At 35.6% G+C, this 18524-nt stretch overlaps 1 protein-coding gene across 4 annotated transcripts in view; it reads left to right on the top strand.

Annotated features, from left to right (window-relative positions):
* The window catches only part of HACL1 (2-hydroxyacyl-CoA lyase 1), a 21633-nt gene extending 3109 nt beyond the window's left edge, over window positions 1-18524 (top strand). For 2 of the 4 annotated variants that reach the window (XM_030264920.3, XM_041714466.2), the window contains exons 3-17: window positions 2329-2369; window positions 2923-3003; window positions 5654-5726; window positions 6214-6291; window positions 7275-7369; window positions 7780-7892; window positions 9517-9652; window positions 10784-10889; window positions 12164-12247; window positions 12522-12623; window positions 13538-13692; window positions 14837-14995; window positions 15297-15404; window positions 16001-16187; window positions 16572-18524. In XM_030264920.3, coding sequence (XP_030120780.2) covers window positions 2329-2369; window positions 2923-3003; window positions 5654-5726; window positions 6214-6291; window positions 7275-7369; window positions 7780-7892; window positions 9517-9652; window positions 10784-10889; window positions 12164-12247; window positions 12522-12623; window positions 13538-13692; window positions 14837-14995; window positions 15297-15404; window positions 16001-16187; window positions 16572-16604 — 1551 coding nt within the window. In that variant the 3' untranslated portion in view covers window positions 16605-18524. Of the gene's footprint in view, window positions 1-2316; window positions 2370-2922; window positions 3004-5653; window positions 5727-6213; window positions 6292-7274; window positions 7370-7779; window positions 7893-9516; window positions 9653-10783; window positions 10890-12163; window positions 12248-12521; window positions 12624-13537; window positions 13693-14836; window positions 14996-15296; window positions 15405-16000; window positions 16188-16571 lie in introns of all 4 variants that reach the window. The other 2 variants (XM_072925675.1, XM_072925676.1) reach the window with 2 other exon arrangements.

The raw sequence follows: 18524 nt of genomic DNA, 5'->3' as shown, positions 1-18524 counted from the left end.
AGAGACTTTCTACAATCTCGGAATCATCAATACCCACAGATTCCGACATAACATGATTAAAATTAATTTCCTCATGTGTCTGTAATTAAGAGAGAAGATTGTTTTGCACTGCCAAATGAGGTTCTGTTCTATTTATTAGTCTTTACTAGGTGAAGGAGACAAAAAATGCTGATCAATAATGAGCTGTTTTTGCTTAGTGGAATAAAAATAGCAGAAAGACTGCTTTTAATGTAAAAATGTCAGGATTTCTCTTCTCTGGGGACTCAAAAAGAAGGAATGAAGCTGCATCTTGTTGTGAGTTTGTTTTGTTCTTTGTCCTCAGTGAATAATAGAGTCATTTCTTGGCAAAGAGTGACAGGTGATATATAGTATATTCAAGATATACTCAATACATACATGTAATAGTTTTAAATGTCTCAGTTGTGTGGTCTGGCTGTGAAGGATGTGTGTACAGCTGCTTCCTTTATTGGTGAAGCCAGCTGTATAGGATATATGGAAAATTAAGGGTTTTTTTCTCCAAGGGTTGAGTTTCTACCTCATTTCTAGGCCAGATGTAGCAAAAAGCTTTCTCTGTAAAAGTGATAAGATTTTAATTAGTAGTGTTCATAGGAAGTAGGGACCATAAACAAGTTCAAACACAATAAAATCTCATGGTGAGATAATAATCAAGCACTGTACTTGTTGGTTGGCATCCTTACGTTCTCATTCTGCCCAGGATGGTGGTGGAGTCACCATCCCTGCAGGTGTTCAAAAGCGGCTGGATGTGGCATTTAGGGCCATGCTCCAGCTGACAAGATGGTGACTGGTCACAGGTTGGACTCAGTGGTCTTGGAGATCTTTTCCAACCTTAATAATTCTGTAAAAAGCTCATAAAACTGCAGAATAGAAACACCCGATGAAAGCATGAAGCTAAAAGTAGCCCTACCAATACCCATAAGCTGGTCTCCTGTGGCCTGTACTGTGGTGCGAGTTTGCCAGAAGCAGCTCACCTGCACCCATATGCCCTTTGAACAGTGAAAGCTGTGTTGCAACTTCACAGGGTCATGTGTTTTTTGTATCTGTCCTTGGGTAATTTGACATTACTACAATTGTTTAGAAGACTGATAACCCAGCTCAGTGCCAAACTTCAAAACCCCCTTTGCTATATGTTTATTTGTTAACAAAATACATTGTTTATGATAGTTCTTAATCTTTACTAATAATTATCATTACATATTCAAAGCAATCTCTTGATATTTGTATCCTAAGTTAGTTGTGAGCATACAATATGCTGGAGTTGGTGCAGCTGTGAAGGGAATAGGGCTCAAAGAGCCCTTTGATAATGGCAGCTGGAACCAAAGGGGGCATCTTATCACCAGAGTATTCAATTATAACTAAAATCTTCACTCTATTTAAATATGAAAGAGGCAGGTTCTAAGGCCAGAAGCTTACTTTAAAAAATTAAAAAATATTGCAAAATGAGTTTTTTTTTCCATTAAGTGTTAGAACTCGCTGATTTCAAAACAGGAGTATGAAAATATGAGAGACTGGGCAATGTCACATATGAATTCTTGAGTTCTGTTGTCACCTGTAAACTTCTTGATCACATTCTGTCATTTTGCCAGGTGAGATATATATCCAAATGTTTAATATCACTACAGGAATGGCTTAAAAACATACTCTGCAATAACACTGCTGATGAGCTATGCCGACACATGGTGTAGATGTTACTTTTGTGATTTTTATTCAACACATGATTTTTCTTTAAATGTGTTGTACCAAAGTGGAGTGAGATGTATTTCAGCAGCTCAGCTGGTAAAACACCATCCCAAATAATCTTAATTATTCTCTCCAATGTGAGATTTCAACCTTTTGCTTGATTTCTGAAATGAAATTCAGAATGGCTGCATTTCTGCTTGTTGTCTTTCTCTTACAAGTCCCTCTTCTATGTTCATGTTCATCCAGAAGGCAGTGGGAAGCAGAAATTTCATATTTTGTTCTATTTATTTTTCTTCCCTGGTTTTAGTTGGGTTTTTTTATCTGGTTGATTTTTTTTTTATTTATTTTTCAAATCCCAAATAATCCTAACATAATATCTTGTAACAACAGGAGCCTGAAATGTAGAGAGAAGTGGAGAAGAGTCTTGAGATTTTTCATATTAATCTTCGTGGGCACTTCTAATAATGTGAAGGGTGAAATGGAGTTTTACTTACATTTATGCTCTTTATAGACAGGGAATTATCTGTATCTGCTTATTTTCAGTATTTTTGTTGAAAGTTATGTACAAAATATCATTAAATGTATAAATAATAATAATAATAGTATCATTAACTCCAGTATTTTCAACAGGCCTGCTATGCTGCATCTGCTGTTGGATATTTGACTGGCAGGTATGTAAAGAGTGTGTAAAGCTGTTAAGAAATGCTCACTAGTTAAAAATTTCCATTTTTATCTCATCACCTGGATTAGCAAGTGTCTCTGCCTGAGTTAAATTTCAGTAAAATTTGTGTTGAATCAGATGCACTTCTTCCATTATGAGCTTTCTTCATTGGTAACTGCTGATAGAGTGCAGTTGAGAAAACTGCAAACGTAACCAAATTGCATATAAATGTTAGATGGCAGAGCAAATGTGATAGAAGAAGTCAGGAGCTGTGTTAGGATAAGCCTGTATGTATTGCCCACCTGTGTGTGGGTGGGACATAATTGTTCCCTTGCTTTTCTAATTGGATTGATACAGCTTCATAGTTTCTGATTTCCATGTCTACCTGTAGTCATTCATACAAATTCCTAGCCATTCATAAGCTTTGGTGACATAAGTAAAACTTTAATGTTCTGTATTTCAGCAGCTTACTAATTTTTGTTGATTATTTATTTGGTGTTCTCTGTGCTCACTTTCCTTTTCTCTCTTTTTTTTTTTTTTTTTTTTTTGTATTTTCTTTGTAGACCAGGAGTATGTCTTGTAGTGTCTGGTCCAGGTTTCTTACACACCCTTGGTGGGATGGCAAATGCAACCATTAACTGCTGGTAATTTAACTGCATTTTCCCTTTAAAATTCCAATAACTGTGTGTTGTTACTTGTTTCAGATGTTGAGCTTCATGGTATTTAGAATTTTACTTTTTTTCCCCTTTCATGTGGATAATGAGAAAGGAATTTTTCCTTTATCAACCTTAAAATTAATTTAATTACATTTTTTGTATTCTCATGGATAAAATTCTTGGTTCTGGCCTACCTCATTTTGTGTATATTGGAAAATCTATCAGTACAGCTGGTTGTATGGATGTGTTTGAAGATGAAATCAATATTAGCCTGTAATGCTCTCATGGTTGTGGAGATCACCTTAAAGGTGTTTCCTAAATTTAAATTCATACTGCCTTTGAATTTATGTATCTCATACGTGAATACACTGACAACTGCATTGTTAAAATCACCGTTTGCTCCCCACACAGACATTTAGAGCAGTAATTAAGTATTGAATTAAATGATGTACAAAGGGATAGTATTTACTCCCTAATCCTTCAGAGATGTAACAGCTTTGTCTGGTCTGCCACTGAAAGCTGTTCAGAAAGCTATACTGAGGTATTTTGGGAAGAAGCTGTAGCAATACCAAGCAGATATGTTCACAGAACAGAATGTAATCCAGAGCAGTGTGATGTGGAACTGAATTAGCCATGGCTGATGAACAAGGGAAGCTCAGTAATGGGAACACTACAAATTAAATCTGACATTTTGAAAAAAGTCCTCTAGTGTTCAAATTCTTTTTTTAAAAAATGAGTTATTGACTAAAGTTTTGCTGTCACTATTTGACCTTAGTCTAAAAAAGATTATAGGAAAACCTTGCTTTTGAACAGTCAGGAGTTTGATTATAAGAAAGAAGTGTGCATATAATTTACTTATGGATTTGCAGGAGACATTTCTGAGGGTAAACGGCATTTTCAAGGGTAAAATCTCTTGATACTTCACACTGAAAATTATCTGCCATACTGCTTCCTCTTTTCCTGTCTCATTCTAAGAAAAATTTTGTACCTCAGTCTGGCTATGACAATGACTCCAAAGAGTGTGATAGTTGGTAAGATTTGGAGTAAACACAAGTATGCTGAAATTGCAGTTAAATTTTTCTTTCAGTTTACTGAAGTTCTTCTCCTGCAAATCCATAAGACTTACCATTTTTAGTTTCATTATAGCCAAATGTTCTTTCTGCTTCACTGTTGTTTTTGCCTTGCTTTATAAGCACTGCTCGTCAAAATGTCTACAATATTGTGACAGTAGTACAATGATTTCCTTGAGGGGAAAAACTTCTTTCTAGTCAGAATTATTTAAAACTTCAAGGTCAAAACTAAACCTTTACAAGATATAGCCATTGGAGCTGGCTTTCTAAATAGTAGACCAGGTTTGTGATTGTATTTCATTATTGGGAAGTAGTAATTACTTTGTTCATTAAAATATTTAAATAAATTTGGAAAAGACAAGTGAGAGAAACGTAGGGTTTGTTGCTGTCAAACAGTCTTGGATGGTAATAATCATTTTGCTGAGGGGAGAAAATAAACAGAATGAAATATTGTAGAGCAGCCACCAAGTGAGTTTTTCCATAACAATTTTTCATGGAGGTGAGATGCAGCCTGAAGTTCCCATTTCACTGCTCCAGGGGATTCGAACTGAGATTTTTGATTTATGGCACAGAAATGGCCTGGTTATGAAGTTTGGATCTAGATACACATATCCCCAAGTCTTATGGGTGATTAAATTTACTATTATGCATGGATGCCGATGTTTTAGCTTGATACATTGTATAGATAAATGTAGTAAAAGGAAAGGCCATATCTGAAGAGAAATTGTTTAAGAGAAAAGGCCTAGAAAGCTATAGACCCAATATTTCAATATAGTGCAGATGAATAAGGAGATTAATAAAACAACTTTCATCTGTTGACCCAGCACTTAGCATTTTAAGGAATTTGACCTACAATTTGAATAAAAGATAGGTTTTCATTCACTGTAGGAGAATTATTTATTGTATTTTGTGTAAAAATGTGCTTCTGTGGAATGTATAACCTAATTGTAAAATAATACTGCCTTCCTCACATAGCTGTTAACTGATTTAAGTTCAGGACTGCTTGCAGGCATGTTAATTTTTTGTCTGTTTCTTTCAGTTTTGGAGTTTTTACTAAAAACAGAATGCAGGGAGTTGTGCTCTCAGCCAGCTAAATTTGCGGTGTTCCAAACTGTATACAAAGAAAACATAATCTTTTTGGAAAATTGTATCCTAGCTTGTTTCTTAGTTCTAGTGCTTGTGCAATGTTACAATATCCTTTATAAACACACATCTTAATAGTTTTTGGACCAATCAATACCTTTTAACTTATTAGGTGTTGTCATTCCCTCACCCACATTATCAAACATGAATGAAAATTGCCTGCAATGGGATTTGGTTTTAGAACTTCTATGATCCTAGTCACTTAATATGGCTGAATTGTCCCAAAACTGGTGACCCAAAAGCTGCTGGGAAGGCTACTGGCTGACACTCTGATATTTAGAATCCATTTCTGTATTCTGTATCTATTCTTTTAGAGATCTGTGGATGCTATATATATATATATATATATATATATATATACACACACATATATACTCTTACAGGGTTTTTTTTTGTTGTTGTTGTTTTTTAATATACTTTTCTAGGCCTTTGATTGTTATTGGTGGTTCTTCTGACAGAAATCAGGAAACCATGGGAGCTTTCCAAGAATTCCCACAGGTACACAGACATGTAACTTTCTGTAGGAAGGTTTCAGTTTAATAATTCTTGTTTCTTCATTATTGTAGGAAAAACAATCCCAAACACTAACATTTCCTAGCAGATCTTATAATGCTGTTGATTTGCTCCATCTGCTGGTTTAAAATTGACATTGTATAAATACAGGAGGTTGCCTGGAATGTCTTTGTCCCTACTCATGTTGGAATTCATACTCTGTTATAGGTTTTCAGCTAGTATAAATTTCCTTTTTTTGTTCTGAGATGGACAAAAGCAAAATGTCCAAGAAAATAAACCAGTTTATGAAAACAAAACAAAAAGGTTAAACACTTGGAGGAATGAGTATGGTTTTGACAGTTTTCACTAGCTTTTTTCTGTGGGAAAATTTCCACCTTGTTGCTTTTCATCTCGCATTTCTTTCATTTTATTCATGTGGAAATGAACAAATTACTCTGATTAACCAATACAATGGCTATTTGCCATTATTCAGGTTGAAGCTGGCAGGCTGTACAACAAGCTGTCTGTCCGCCCAAGCAGCCTGGAAGTTATTCCTGCTGTTATTGAAAAGGTATGAAAAAATACAAAATGAACAACAGAACATCAGGTAACTCTCTCCTGTTTTAAGCTTTGAGGGTTTATTTTTGTATAGTTATTATTCTAAGTAATTTGCTCTGGCAGATAGGAGGTGATGATTGATTGAGTAAATTAAGAATTGAGGATGTTCTGCCTTGTGAACAAAGTTATGGAATAGGCTAGAAATCGATCCTAGTTCAGTCTTATGCTTACTGATCCCTGCAGTGATTTTTGTTAGCTTTAGACAGAGTTGGGAAATTTTTATTAAATAAATGCTTTTAGGGAGAGTTGTAATAACTAGAAATGTAATGCTTCAGCTGTTTTATCACTGTCATGTGAAGGAGATTTGGAGGGGAATAGTGGAGATGGTTGTGTTTGGGATTTGAGTTTGGTTGTTGCTCTGTTGGTCTTTTTTGAGAGTGAGAAAAAACACATCCTTATCTCAGTGCTTCAGAGAGGATTAGAGAAGTCTCTTGGTACTGCTGTAGCCATGTAACTCTTTAGCCATGTCAGCCTAAATTCTGCATATAGTCATACTATTTCCAGAAGTGCAAATTCAGCACAGCATCTACCTGCAATAGAAGAACTGGGGTCAAAAGTAATAGAAAATGGAGGCATTGATTATCCTGGTTTTACTCTGTGCTACTTTAAGTAGAATTCAGCATGAATGTTTAATTTTATATCTCCAAACTTAACAGCTGATAATGCAGTTGTCTCATTGCAAATTAAACAAAGAATTTAGAGTCTAATAGTGTACATCTGCTAAAAGGCTCCAGCTGGTATGTAAGAGAAGGTATAAATAGCTGTCAAAACTTTATGTTGTTGGTATAAATCAATCCATGGAAGCTTCCACTATGATGAATCAGCAAAATAAATCTGTGCACCTTGTCTGCCTACAGCAGAGTTTTCTTGCTTTTTTGCATATTAATATTTTTAAAGTCCTGTTGGTGATTAAGACTGTGATTGGTTTTTTTCTAGGCTGTAAGAACCAGTATGTATGGTCGACCGGGTTCCTGCTATATTGACATACCTGGGGATTTTGTGAATCTTCAGGTGAATAAGAGCTCTGTCAAGTGCGTAAAGATTTCATTCATTATTTTTAAAGTCACTGAACAAAAGAAAATTCATTTGTAGGTCAATTTCGTATTTTATTTTCCTAAAACAAAAACATTCAGCCCCTAAATGTGACATTCCATCATAACATGATACAGATTACAGTTTGTAATGAAATGTGCAAAAAAGAATGAGTCAATATGGTAATATAATGATGTCACTCTGTAAATCTCTGTAACACTACCTACAAAATTAAAGAAACAAGGAGGGGAAACTTCAAAGCCTGTTTTGAAAAAATATTTCCTGTTCTAATAAATGCTGTAACATGGTGTGTAGCAACTGCAATTTTATGCTCAACAATAGTTTTTGTCTTTCAGCATTTCTTGTTTTGAATTTTTCAAAGAGCCTCTTTTGTTTTGCTTGGCTTCAGGTACATGGAATGCTGCCTGCCACCTCCCATCAGCATGGCTGAACACTCTGCTGTATCCAAAGCAGCCTCTGTCATTGTTCTTTCCAAGCAGCCTCTGCTCCTCATTGGCAAAGGTAGAATGCTTTGATGTAGCTTTGAACTGTACACATTCAGGACAAGAGCAGATTGCTTTTCCCCAGAAGTGTTACCCATCTTCTTTTTAGTCCAACCAACCAACCAGAAGTAAAACCACAAAATTCTTTGGAATTTAATGTTAAAATCTGCTCTGGTTTTAGAATTTTTGTTTCTGTTCTGTAATGGTTTATTTTTCATCTAGTTTAAAGAAAAGTCAATTGATAAAATACATTTTTATATAGAAAAAAAACCAGATAACTGTTGTCTTTAATCCTAGAGCCAATACCAAGGAATCACTTTCAAAATTCCAAGCAACTTAAATTCTATTAAAGAAATTATATTCTCTGCTCTGGCATATATAGCAAGAATCAGAGTAACCAAAGGTCATTTTTCTGTTGGTTCTTGCTGAAAGTGCCAGCCTACCTTTGCAGGAATGTACAGCAACACAGCAGGTGCTGCTGCTGTTACTGTTTTACAAACTTTTCGGTGTACTCTGCTAATGTAATCAATTCCTGGGGATGGGGGGTAATTATTTCCTGTGCTGGTTCACTTCTTTTGTGTCTCCTTGTGGAAAGTTAGCCAGTGCAGTGGTGTTTCTGTTGAAGATACAGGTCAGTTAGGAACAGAATTAAAATAACCAGCTCATTTAACCCAGGATATTTTCCTGCAGACGTGGGGAATGATCTCTGCCTATGTTTAATAAGGAGTGCAGTGATTGAAATTAGATGGATCTTATGATTGATTGGGTAATGAAATTGAAAACAGAAGGTAGATCAGAAGAGCTTATGGGGTTTTTTTTCCCTCTCCATCTGGATACATAGGAAGAAAAGGGTGTTTTCTAAAACTGAAGGTGGAAAACAAAAACAAAACCAAAAAAACAAACAAAAAACCACCAAAAAAACACCAAAAAAAAAAAAGATGTGTTTTGTCAATGCCCACAATTGAGAATCTACTCAACAAATGTACGTGGACCTTGTGCTATATATTGTTGTTAGCAGAATTTTTGAAATATTTACAATAGTATATTCTTCAGGATATAAGACTCACAGATTCAAGCCATTGGACAAGGACCAGTCAGTTATTTTAGGTTGTCTGGACAAGCTTAATTCAGCAGCCATTTCCTGCTGCAGCATCACACGAAATGTGTGCACAAACACAAACCTTTGCAAGGACTTGTTTGTGCTCTTTTCACTAAAGTAGTCTTATAGTAGTCTTTGAGCGGGTGGTAAGCAAGAAATGACATTACACAACATAAAGGTCATCTCGTGTTGCTGCTGCAGAAATCTCTATCCCATAATACCAAATTTCACTCACTAAAAACTTGTCATTTTAAATAAACAAGATTTCCTATTTTTCCCTGCCCTGCTTCATAAAAATTGATAAAATAGTTCAGCTGAAGTCTTACAAGAAACCAAAACTTTTTGTTGAAAATATGTGAAATTTTAGCCACAGATATCTGTGGTTTGGCATGTTTAGTTTTGAGTTGTTCAGAATGAAAAGTAACAGGCAGCTTTCATAATGGGAAACAGTACTCCTTCTGCCATAATGTAATCAGTATAATTGAGGTTCAAGCAAATACAGTTGGTTTGTGTAGTATTAAGCAGTCTCTTTCATTTCATTCAGGTGCTGCTTATTCACATGCTGAAAACAACATCAGAAAGTTGGTGGACCTTTGTGGACTGCCTTTTTTGCCTACACCAATGGCAAAAGGAGTAGTTCCTGATAACCATCCAAATTGTGTAGCTGCAGCGAGATCAACGTAAATATAAAGCAAGGCTTCTAATCCTAACAGCTGAGAAACAACTAGGAATTTTGGTGGTCTACAGATGCCAGGGAAGAGAAAATTCTTATCAGAAAATTTTTTTCAACTATGTTTTGCACTTCGCTGTAGAGCACTGAAGATCTTGCTGGAAAAGGGACAACAGATTTAAGTGGATCACTTTAGAATGCTGACCAGGAAGATAGATACTTTGATATTTATTATATTCTGTAGCTATGAAACCTATGGCAAGTAGATGTATTACTGTTGCTAGTGTGTATTTCATAACATAAAACAGAGCTGGCAAATAGTTTTATGTTAGACATTTAACTTTGTGCACTAGACAAATTCCTTCTTTTTACTTTAACACCATAAACAGAAACTTGAACTGCCCATGTTGCAGTTGAAGTTTTGCCAGCTGTTTTCTCTGTGTGGTGTTTGCAATACCTTATCACTAAATTGCAATTTATTTATAAAGAAAAGTAAGATATTTCAAACTGTACTGAATGACTGTGTTTAAAGTAATTTTAACAGTTTTTTTTGGGGGGGCTTTTGGCAAAATTAATGTGAATGGACTCTAAGAACCCTACTATGTATGAATATGTGCAGAGTTGGTTTGCAGATGGAGCATTTATACACCCTGAAAGTAAAATGCTGTCCGTTGCTGAGTATCTTAGCTTTATCACTGTTAAGCATGCTGCTAGGAAGAATGGAGAATAAAAGAATATACCAAATATTGTCTGCCTATCTGTAAGGTAAATTAATGGGAGACTAAGCTGAGAGGGCCATACCAATCTTAATTTTGGTACCCACTCTTGCCAGTGTCACAACAGTGAGTCTTTTGCTTTAACCTCAGTATCATTCTGGGATCTTGTTGGTCTCCTAATGTAATGATTCCTCTCCTATATATGGTGTAATAGGAAAATAGTAATTAATTTTCTTCTTAAGTTCCTTAACTCAAGAATGGCTTGGTGATTGGCTGTATAAAAGGATACAGGATTTTGAGGCTAAGCAAGCAGCTTAGAGGAAGTAATAATTGCTGTGGTGGTTAGGATTGCTTCTAATTTTGCAAAGACTATTAAATGTAATGGTGATTCCTTCTTATCTGGTTCTGTCATTTCCCTTTATTAGGGCATTACAGCATGCTGATGTAATCATCTTGCTTGGTGCAAGGTTGAATTGGATTTTGCATTTTGGTCTTCCACCGAGATATCAACGGGATGTAAAGGTTATTCAGGTAAGCAGGAAAATCATTTCACTTAATGGAAGTCTTCTGTGTTCTAGCATTGCCCAGAGCAATTACTGTAAATTATTTTGGTAATGTATTTCATGTGGCAAATATTGCCATATGGACAGTGCAGTATGGTGCATACAGCTATAGTAATTCTCCAGAAATACTTAGGATATCATTAATTATTGTTTTTACTTCCTTATATTTTCAAGAATGCTTACAATATTGTTCCTAGTATCAAGAGCTTGGTGCTGCTATAATGAGGAGGGCAGATACGTCTATGCAGTTGACTAATACAGGGTTAGAAATTGTGGAATCTTTCATACTGCTCTCTTGGCTGATTTTTTTCTGAAAAAGAATTGCTTTCAGATCCTGTCATAATGTAAGAGCTCAGCCACTCAGAAATTAAATAAGAGGAAGAAAGGCTGTTTAACTAATGAATGCATTTGACAATCTGCCAGCTCTTAGAAAGAGAAGTCTTGAGTCCTTCAAATCTCCTCTCCAAGACTCTGTGATCAAATAGTAGTAGTTGATACAACATATTGGCTGTCCTGCTTAACCTGGCCTGGAGCATAGTCTAAAGTTCCAAACTTCAGAGTAGCATTAAAAGCTCAATTTTTAAAAATACACATGTTATTTTTACAATTATTATTTTTACAAATAATACATATTTTATGTTTCCTCTTCCTAAAAAAATTTAAAGAAAATACTCTTTTCATCTCGATTTTTTCACAGTCAGAGATTAGTATTAAAACACTAACTCAGTTCATAGTCGGTGTGTCCTGGTCAAAAATAACAGTTTATGTAACCTTAGAGGTTTCATGCATCACTGAAAGATTTGCTTCAGTAGTTGCAACCTTCTTTTCAGTTTCTTTATGCTAACTAAGTTCTTGCTGTCAAGTAGCAAACAGTTTTCTTAGTGAGAAAATTGCTGCTTTGTATAGACTTTGTATACCTGAGCCTAGATGTTTTAGCTCACATACAATGCTGTAATAAAGTTCTACAGTGTCTGCAGGAGCTTGAAAGAAGCAAGCAGTCAGCTTTAAGGGTGTATATGACTTTCATTAAAATAGGTATGTACCATAGGGTTTTACTTTGTTTAAAGGATTTCTTAATGTCATGTCAAGGAAAGACAAAGGAAGTTACCTCTACAGCCAAAACAGGGTATGAAGACAATGTTAGACATCTGTGTATGTTAGGGCATATTCCTCACTTGAACTGAAAAAAAATGTTCTGTTAATATTCTTGAGTTAATGGTTATTTTTATTTTTTAAATACAGATTGATATTTGTGCAGAAGAGCTGGGGAATAATGTAAGGCCAGCTGCAACTTTATTAGGTGACATAGACGCCGTGACTGAGCAGGTAACGTAATGTCCCGTGTCCTCTGGTTTTGACCTCAATTTCCTATGATTCATGTGAAGTAATTTGCTTGTTAAAAATAAAAGAAAAAAAATCCCCAGCTGTTCAAGGAAAACCATGTTGTATATCCAGTCTATTGTCAAATTATATGTGAAAGATTCTGATTAGTGTTACTATAATTGTGCTGGGATGATTCTTGATAATGTTATTATTGATGCTTTTGTTGTCTTTTAAACACGTTGAAAGAACCCTCTACAACATTTCAATATTGTTCCAGCTGTTAGAAGAATTGAAGAAAAGATCATGGAAATACCCTTCTAATTCAGAGTGGTGGCAGAAGCTAAGAGCGAAAATAAAGAACAATGAGGAAAGATCAAAGGTAGCGTGACATGAAAGAAATTAAAAGGTTTCTTGCTATAACAGGCACTGATAAATTGTCAGTTTTAACTGGTCTATGTCCAGTTATTTCTCAATTATTTTGCAGTTAAGTCACTCAGACTTTGAAAATTTGTACCATTCTGGTATAGGCTTACTCTCCTTATGCTTAGGAACTGTAAGCTTTATAGGTTAAGTATTCTATGATTTTGTATAAATTCAAACTGTATAGAAATCATTACACTTTGGGATTAGATTCTTAAAGCCATTAGTAGAAGACCACAGCCAGAGCTGCTATGTTACAGGCAGTGGCTTTTAAGCAATGGACAGATACTCCAAGTACTCCAAGTGGAAACTGGCTTAGGTGAAGATGCTTAGTTTTCTTCTATTTGTCATCATTTTCTGTGATTGTGCAGTTTAGCAATGCTGGTCTAGGTTTAATCTATGTTAAAAGCAAGTAGCTGTTAAGACCAAGAGACCACAGATGCTTGGTATATACCTAACTTTGTGTAACTCATATTCTGTAACTTCAGATGCATGTTCCTAAGACTGGGATCTAAAATAAAGTCATTTTAGCAGATTGCTCTTTTGAATTATCTCCCAGCACACAGATGACAGCTCACTTGGAGTCACACCAGGTGCAGAAAAATTTCATGAGCCTCTTGGGTTAAACTGAGTTTTAATAGCTTCTGCTAATGATAAGTCATTGAAGGGCTGCTGAGCTTGTTGAGCCTCTGATAAATATGTTGTGTCACCAGGATAGATAAAGAAGGAGTGACCTTGATCCAGTGCCTGAAAAACCAAATACTCCAACCTTACCTGGCAGAGTATTTTTATTTTCATCATTATTATTTATGTGTCTGTGTTTTGAGCCCTAAATTCTATTTGTGGTAGTTATTAATATCTTTTATTTTTAAGGGATTAGCATTACAGAAATCTCTGCCTATGAATTATTATACAGTCTTTCATCACATCAGAGAACTGATACCCAAGGACTGCATTTTAGTAAGTGAGGGAGCAAACACCATGGACATTGGACGAACCATGCTTCCAAATTTCTATCCCCGTCAAAGGTGTGATATCTTTTGTTCTGACTCAACACACTACATTTCTGTATAAATGTTTTCATTTAGCTAAGAAGAAGAGTGGTCTGGAAAACATAAGTATAATATGTTGGGAGAGGGATTTAGGAAAATTTTCCACTCACATACTGATGTCCTGTCATAGATTTTAACAATTCTCTGTGTGCTCTGCAGCAGAATGGTGATAGTTGCTCTCTCTGTTGAGGAAAGTGAGTGATGAGCATTGTGTTAAATTCCCTCACCTAGATGTTTGTTTCTTTGTTCAGAGTCTGTGGTAAATATTGATGAAAAATAAAAACAGTAATTGGGCTTCTCATGTTGAAAAGAATTCATGTGAAGAGTTTTTCTTTGGAACATTCAAAATGGGGAAAACTTGAAAATTGGATTATATAATTGGCATGCTTTCATGTAAACCTACATGCCTAAGGTGTGGGTACTCAAAATACTGCTTTGTGAACAAAACAACCAACAACACCCAGGTACTTTCAGTAAAGTTGGGAAAGAGTGTGTATTTTCCCCCCTTATTTAAAATAAGTACACAGTAATGTTACTGGTTGTCTTCTCAGACTGCACTGCACATATCTGAAAGGAAATTCAAGCAGTTAACCCTAGAATAATCTACTGCTTTATGTACTTCTGTGTCCATTATGTGCTTCTGATGGAAATGATCTAACTAAATTATAGCTTTCAATTTGATTTCAAATGGTTGAACAGAAGACTAAAATTTGAACAGCAGTATTTAATCAATGGCTTTCAGACTAATAGTTATATTTTCAAAGAATTAAATATAGAAATATTTCATTTTGTCTGTCTCTACAGTAATTGAATGTTTTTGAAATACTGTTGCTATGCAAGCTAAAAGCATATGAGAATAGTTTTTTATTGTAGCACTAGTGTACAAGAGTTTTTCATTTTAATTTGAGTTCCAGTATGTTTATATCACTATAAACATTTGCAGTTTTATCAAATGTTTGGCTGAATATAATAATCTCTACTTCTGGTATCTCTTTATACCAATTGTTTATAAAACAGTATTTGAATACTATATGGCAAAGTATTAAAAGTAAAGCATCATGAATTAATTAAAGAGATTGAGTAGAAATAAAGCTATAGTAATTCTGTATTCTCCCTTTAGGCTTGATGCAGGTACTTTTGGAACCATGGGAGTGGGGCTGGGTTTTGCCATAGCAGCTGCAATGGTAGCCAGGGACCACACACCTGGAAGGCGAGTTGTCTGCATAGAAGGAGATAGTGCTTTTGGATTTTCTGGAATGGAGGTGGAGACTATCTGCAGGTAACTGGTTTTTTTGGCTCAAAAAGATGCTCTTCGGGGTCACTTTAACTAGAAAAATTTAACTGCTGGTAGGTGGGATATCCATAAATCACATAAAAACAAGCCAAAAAACATACATGCTCATTTTTTGTGCATAAACAATACATGTTGTTGTTATGTAGTGCTTTACTAGTGATGGTTGAATCATATTTCAGGTAGAACTGGGATTTTTTTCCTTTTACTTGTAAGGACAACTACACTCTTAACATCTTAAAGAGCAGGGCAAGTATTTCAGAATTCTTCCAAATGTCTCTTTTTATAGATATAACTTGCCAATCCTGATTATCGTAGTAAACAACAATGGGATTTACACTGGTTTGGATGCAAATTCCTGGGAGCAAATGTTAAAGTTTGGTGACCCTGTTACATGGTAAGCATCTTCAAAGTATGCCCTTTGTAACTATGGAAAAAGTTAACAAAATGGTCATTCTCTTTATTTTTTATGCTTTATGATCCATATTAAAATTACATTTATAAAATCAGTTTATTCCTGGGCTAAGTTCATATAAGTAAGAACCAATTACCAAAAGTAAACAGCCAACCTAATTCCAGCCTACTGCTTGCACAACACTGCAGCAGAGTGATGATTCTCTGCTATTTTTCTCAGGTTCCTGCCCAGCAGTTCAGCCCACAGCGTTCATAACTTTCAAAATCCTGATATTCTCCAAAATTTCCTGAGATCTGAGTTCTTAGTTTACACAGGACTTCTGCTTCTGAGCTAAGATCTCTGTACAAAGAGAACTAGGCTAAAGCTTAGCTGAGGAATGACTCCACAAGATAAAAATGAGTACAGTACTCTATAAACACGTCTTAGGTGATACAGGAACCATAGTTTTTTCAGCCCAGAAGAATTCATCAAGCCAGCACAATAATCATCTTGCACTTTAAAATTGGTGCTAAAGTAATTAAATTACTCAGCCTGGCAATTTTCCCATGCCATTAGTCATGTTTTCCATTCTGTTACAGTGTACCTCCTGTTTCTCTCCTGCCAAATGCACACTATGAGAAAATTATGTCTGCCTTTGGAGGTAAAGGATACTTTGTTAAAACACCAGAAGAATTGCAAAACGCTCTGAAAGCAAGTGTGACTGACAAGCAAACACCTTCTCTTATAAATGTAATGATTGATCCACAATCTGAGAGAAAGAAACAGGTATGTATTTGTTTTCCTTTTTTATTTTTCTGCAAGCTTCATGGTGGTGAGCTTCTGAAAACCTTAGGGACCATCACTTAAACCACAGAGGAGGCAGAGATGGTTACAAGGCAAAAGGATTGTTCTTAGTTTTGGGAGATAGAGAAAATAGGTCTTTTTACACCATGCCATCTGCTTTCCTTGTTACCTGCTTGTTTGGATTTTTCTCCCACTAGCTGTTATTAATGTAGAGGGTTCTTAATGACTGTTTCCAGAATTTAAGGTTATTCTTTTTCATTCTAGACCAAAGGAGGTGAAACATTTTTGAGCAGTCTTTATGTCCTGTGGATTGCCTCTTACTGTTTGCCCATTCTGATGTGGTGTTTATTGGTTTTTTGCTTCCAGGAATTTCCCTGGCTGACTCGTTCTAACCTGTAGTAGAAGAGGAAGATGATGGTGGTGCAAGGCAGCATGTTAAACAAAACTGGATTGCTTTCTGGAAGCAGAACTGATGCAACTGTATTTTGCATAGGCATTGGAACAAAGTGGGTTTTAGAACTGCTGTTAGAGGAATCTTTAAATGCTGAAATTAGGTAATTGTAAAATGAGAAAGACACATATGAATGCATACCAGGCCTTCTAACAGATTGTACACAAACACTGATGATAAAATTATTTACATTTTCTTTTGATCTGAGTAACGCCCATTATTTGTGTATTAAAATCTTGAATGTTCTGGATGAACAGAATAAGGTGAGGGTTTTATGCTATGTGAAACATAGAAGTTTGCATAGAAGTGTCTGCAATTATAGTAGCTTGATTTTTAACCAACCACACTACCATTCTGCGTGTTAAAAACTTTATCCTCTAAGGACCAAACCAAGGCATCTTGTTGTGAATAATTCCCAATTGACCTCATTATGCATTGAAGCCTATTGCATTGATAGTAGCTTCCTAATTTTACAGATTGATTTTTCAGCTTCTTCTGAATGTAGGAGTAGTATTAAAAATGCAGACTTACTCAAGGGCTAAGCTTCTGTCTACTGAATTTGTTTTTACTACCTGGAATATATGTGTTTGTAGGAAAAACAAACCCTGGATTTTTGTTTGAAGCTTAGCTCTTCACAAGCACCACAATGTCTGTAGGCTGAAAACATGGCCATATTTATTAGTGAGATTTCCAGTATTAATAGATTGTAAATCTTTATAATCAGAAGCATTTAAAATAAAACATTACCACCACCATCACTGAAATATCAACAATGACACCAACAAAAAGACCACCAAAAAAAAAAAAAAGAATGAAAACAAAATTTTTAAAAATCCCTCACCAGAGCAACAACAATAAAAACTATTAGACTGGAGCATAATGTTCATTTTGGCTGGCATCACACTGCAACCACCAGTGTTTGTGCTGCGGCTGGCTAATTGTACAACAAAGGTTTTTCATGTGACTCTATAGAGACCTAGAGTCCCACCTGCACTATGGTGCAGAGGTGACATTTAAAGCAGATATTTGGCCTGCCTGGCATTCTGTCTACTGCATTTTCATTTGTTGCTGCATCTGACAATCTGACTTTGAAGTTCAGACTTTAGAAATGAAGTAGCTCTTTGTCTATGCTTCTGTCATGACCTACAACAGTTACTATACAGGACACTCTAAACAGATTACTTTGTATTTACATCTGTTCTTAAATGTATGCACAGGTTCTTTGTTGTTACATGCACAGAAGGGACTATTCTGTCTCTGATTTGGGGTTTTCTTGCTTTATTTTCTATTATTCCATTGTCAGTAAGTGTTAGTTATCTAGTGGAAGACACTTGATGACCTGAGGAGAGGAAGGACTGGGTTGGCAGGGGATTGTGGTCTGCAGTCAGGTTTGTTGCAAAAGGCTTGGCTTATTGGGTCTGGCACTTCAGTTTGGGTCTGGCCCAAGGCCATAGGTTACTGTTAGGCAGAGGAATGTAGGAACGTCTCTGCACACTAGTACAGGGAGATAATATCTGAAAGAAAGAATATCTGAAATAATCTGAAGTGCAGAAGGATAAAATCCTAGAAGGGATACAGCTCACAAAAAAATGCAAGGCTTGTGAGTTCCTGTGTTCTCTGGGGTACTCTGCGGAGACGATGGAGCTGTGTTGAATCTTGACATTAATTTTTTAAAATTCTTCTTCTTGTCTCACCACAAGTTAATTTTGATGTGTTTCTGTGATTAAACACAATCCATTATGACAGTGTAAAGTATCTCTAAGAGTTAATGCTGGAACTGACCACATGGGAGATAATTTCTATTGGATAAGCAAATGTGTAAATTACTATTTTATACTTGAAAATCAATAAAAAGTGATTTTCATTCA

The sequence above is a fragment of the Taeniopygia guttata genome, chromosome 2 (genome assembly GCF_048771995.1).
Source record: "Taeniopygia guttata chromosome 2, bTaeGut7.mat, whole genome shotgun sequence".
Lineage (NCBI taxonomy): Eukaryota > Metazoa > Chordata > Aves > Passeriformes > Estrildidae > Taeniopygia > Taeniopygia guttata.
This window is presented reverse-complemented; position numbering and strand designations above follow the sequence as displayed.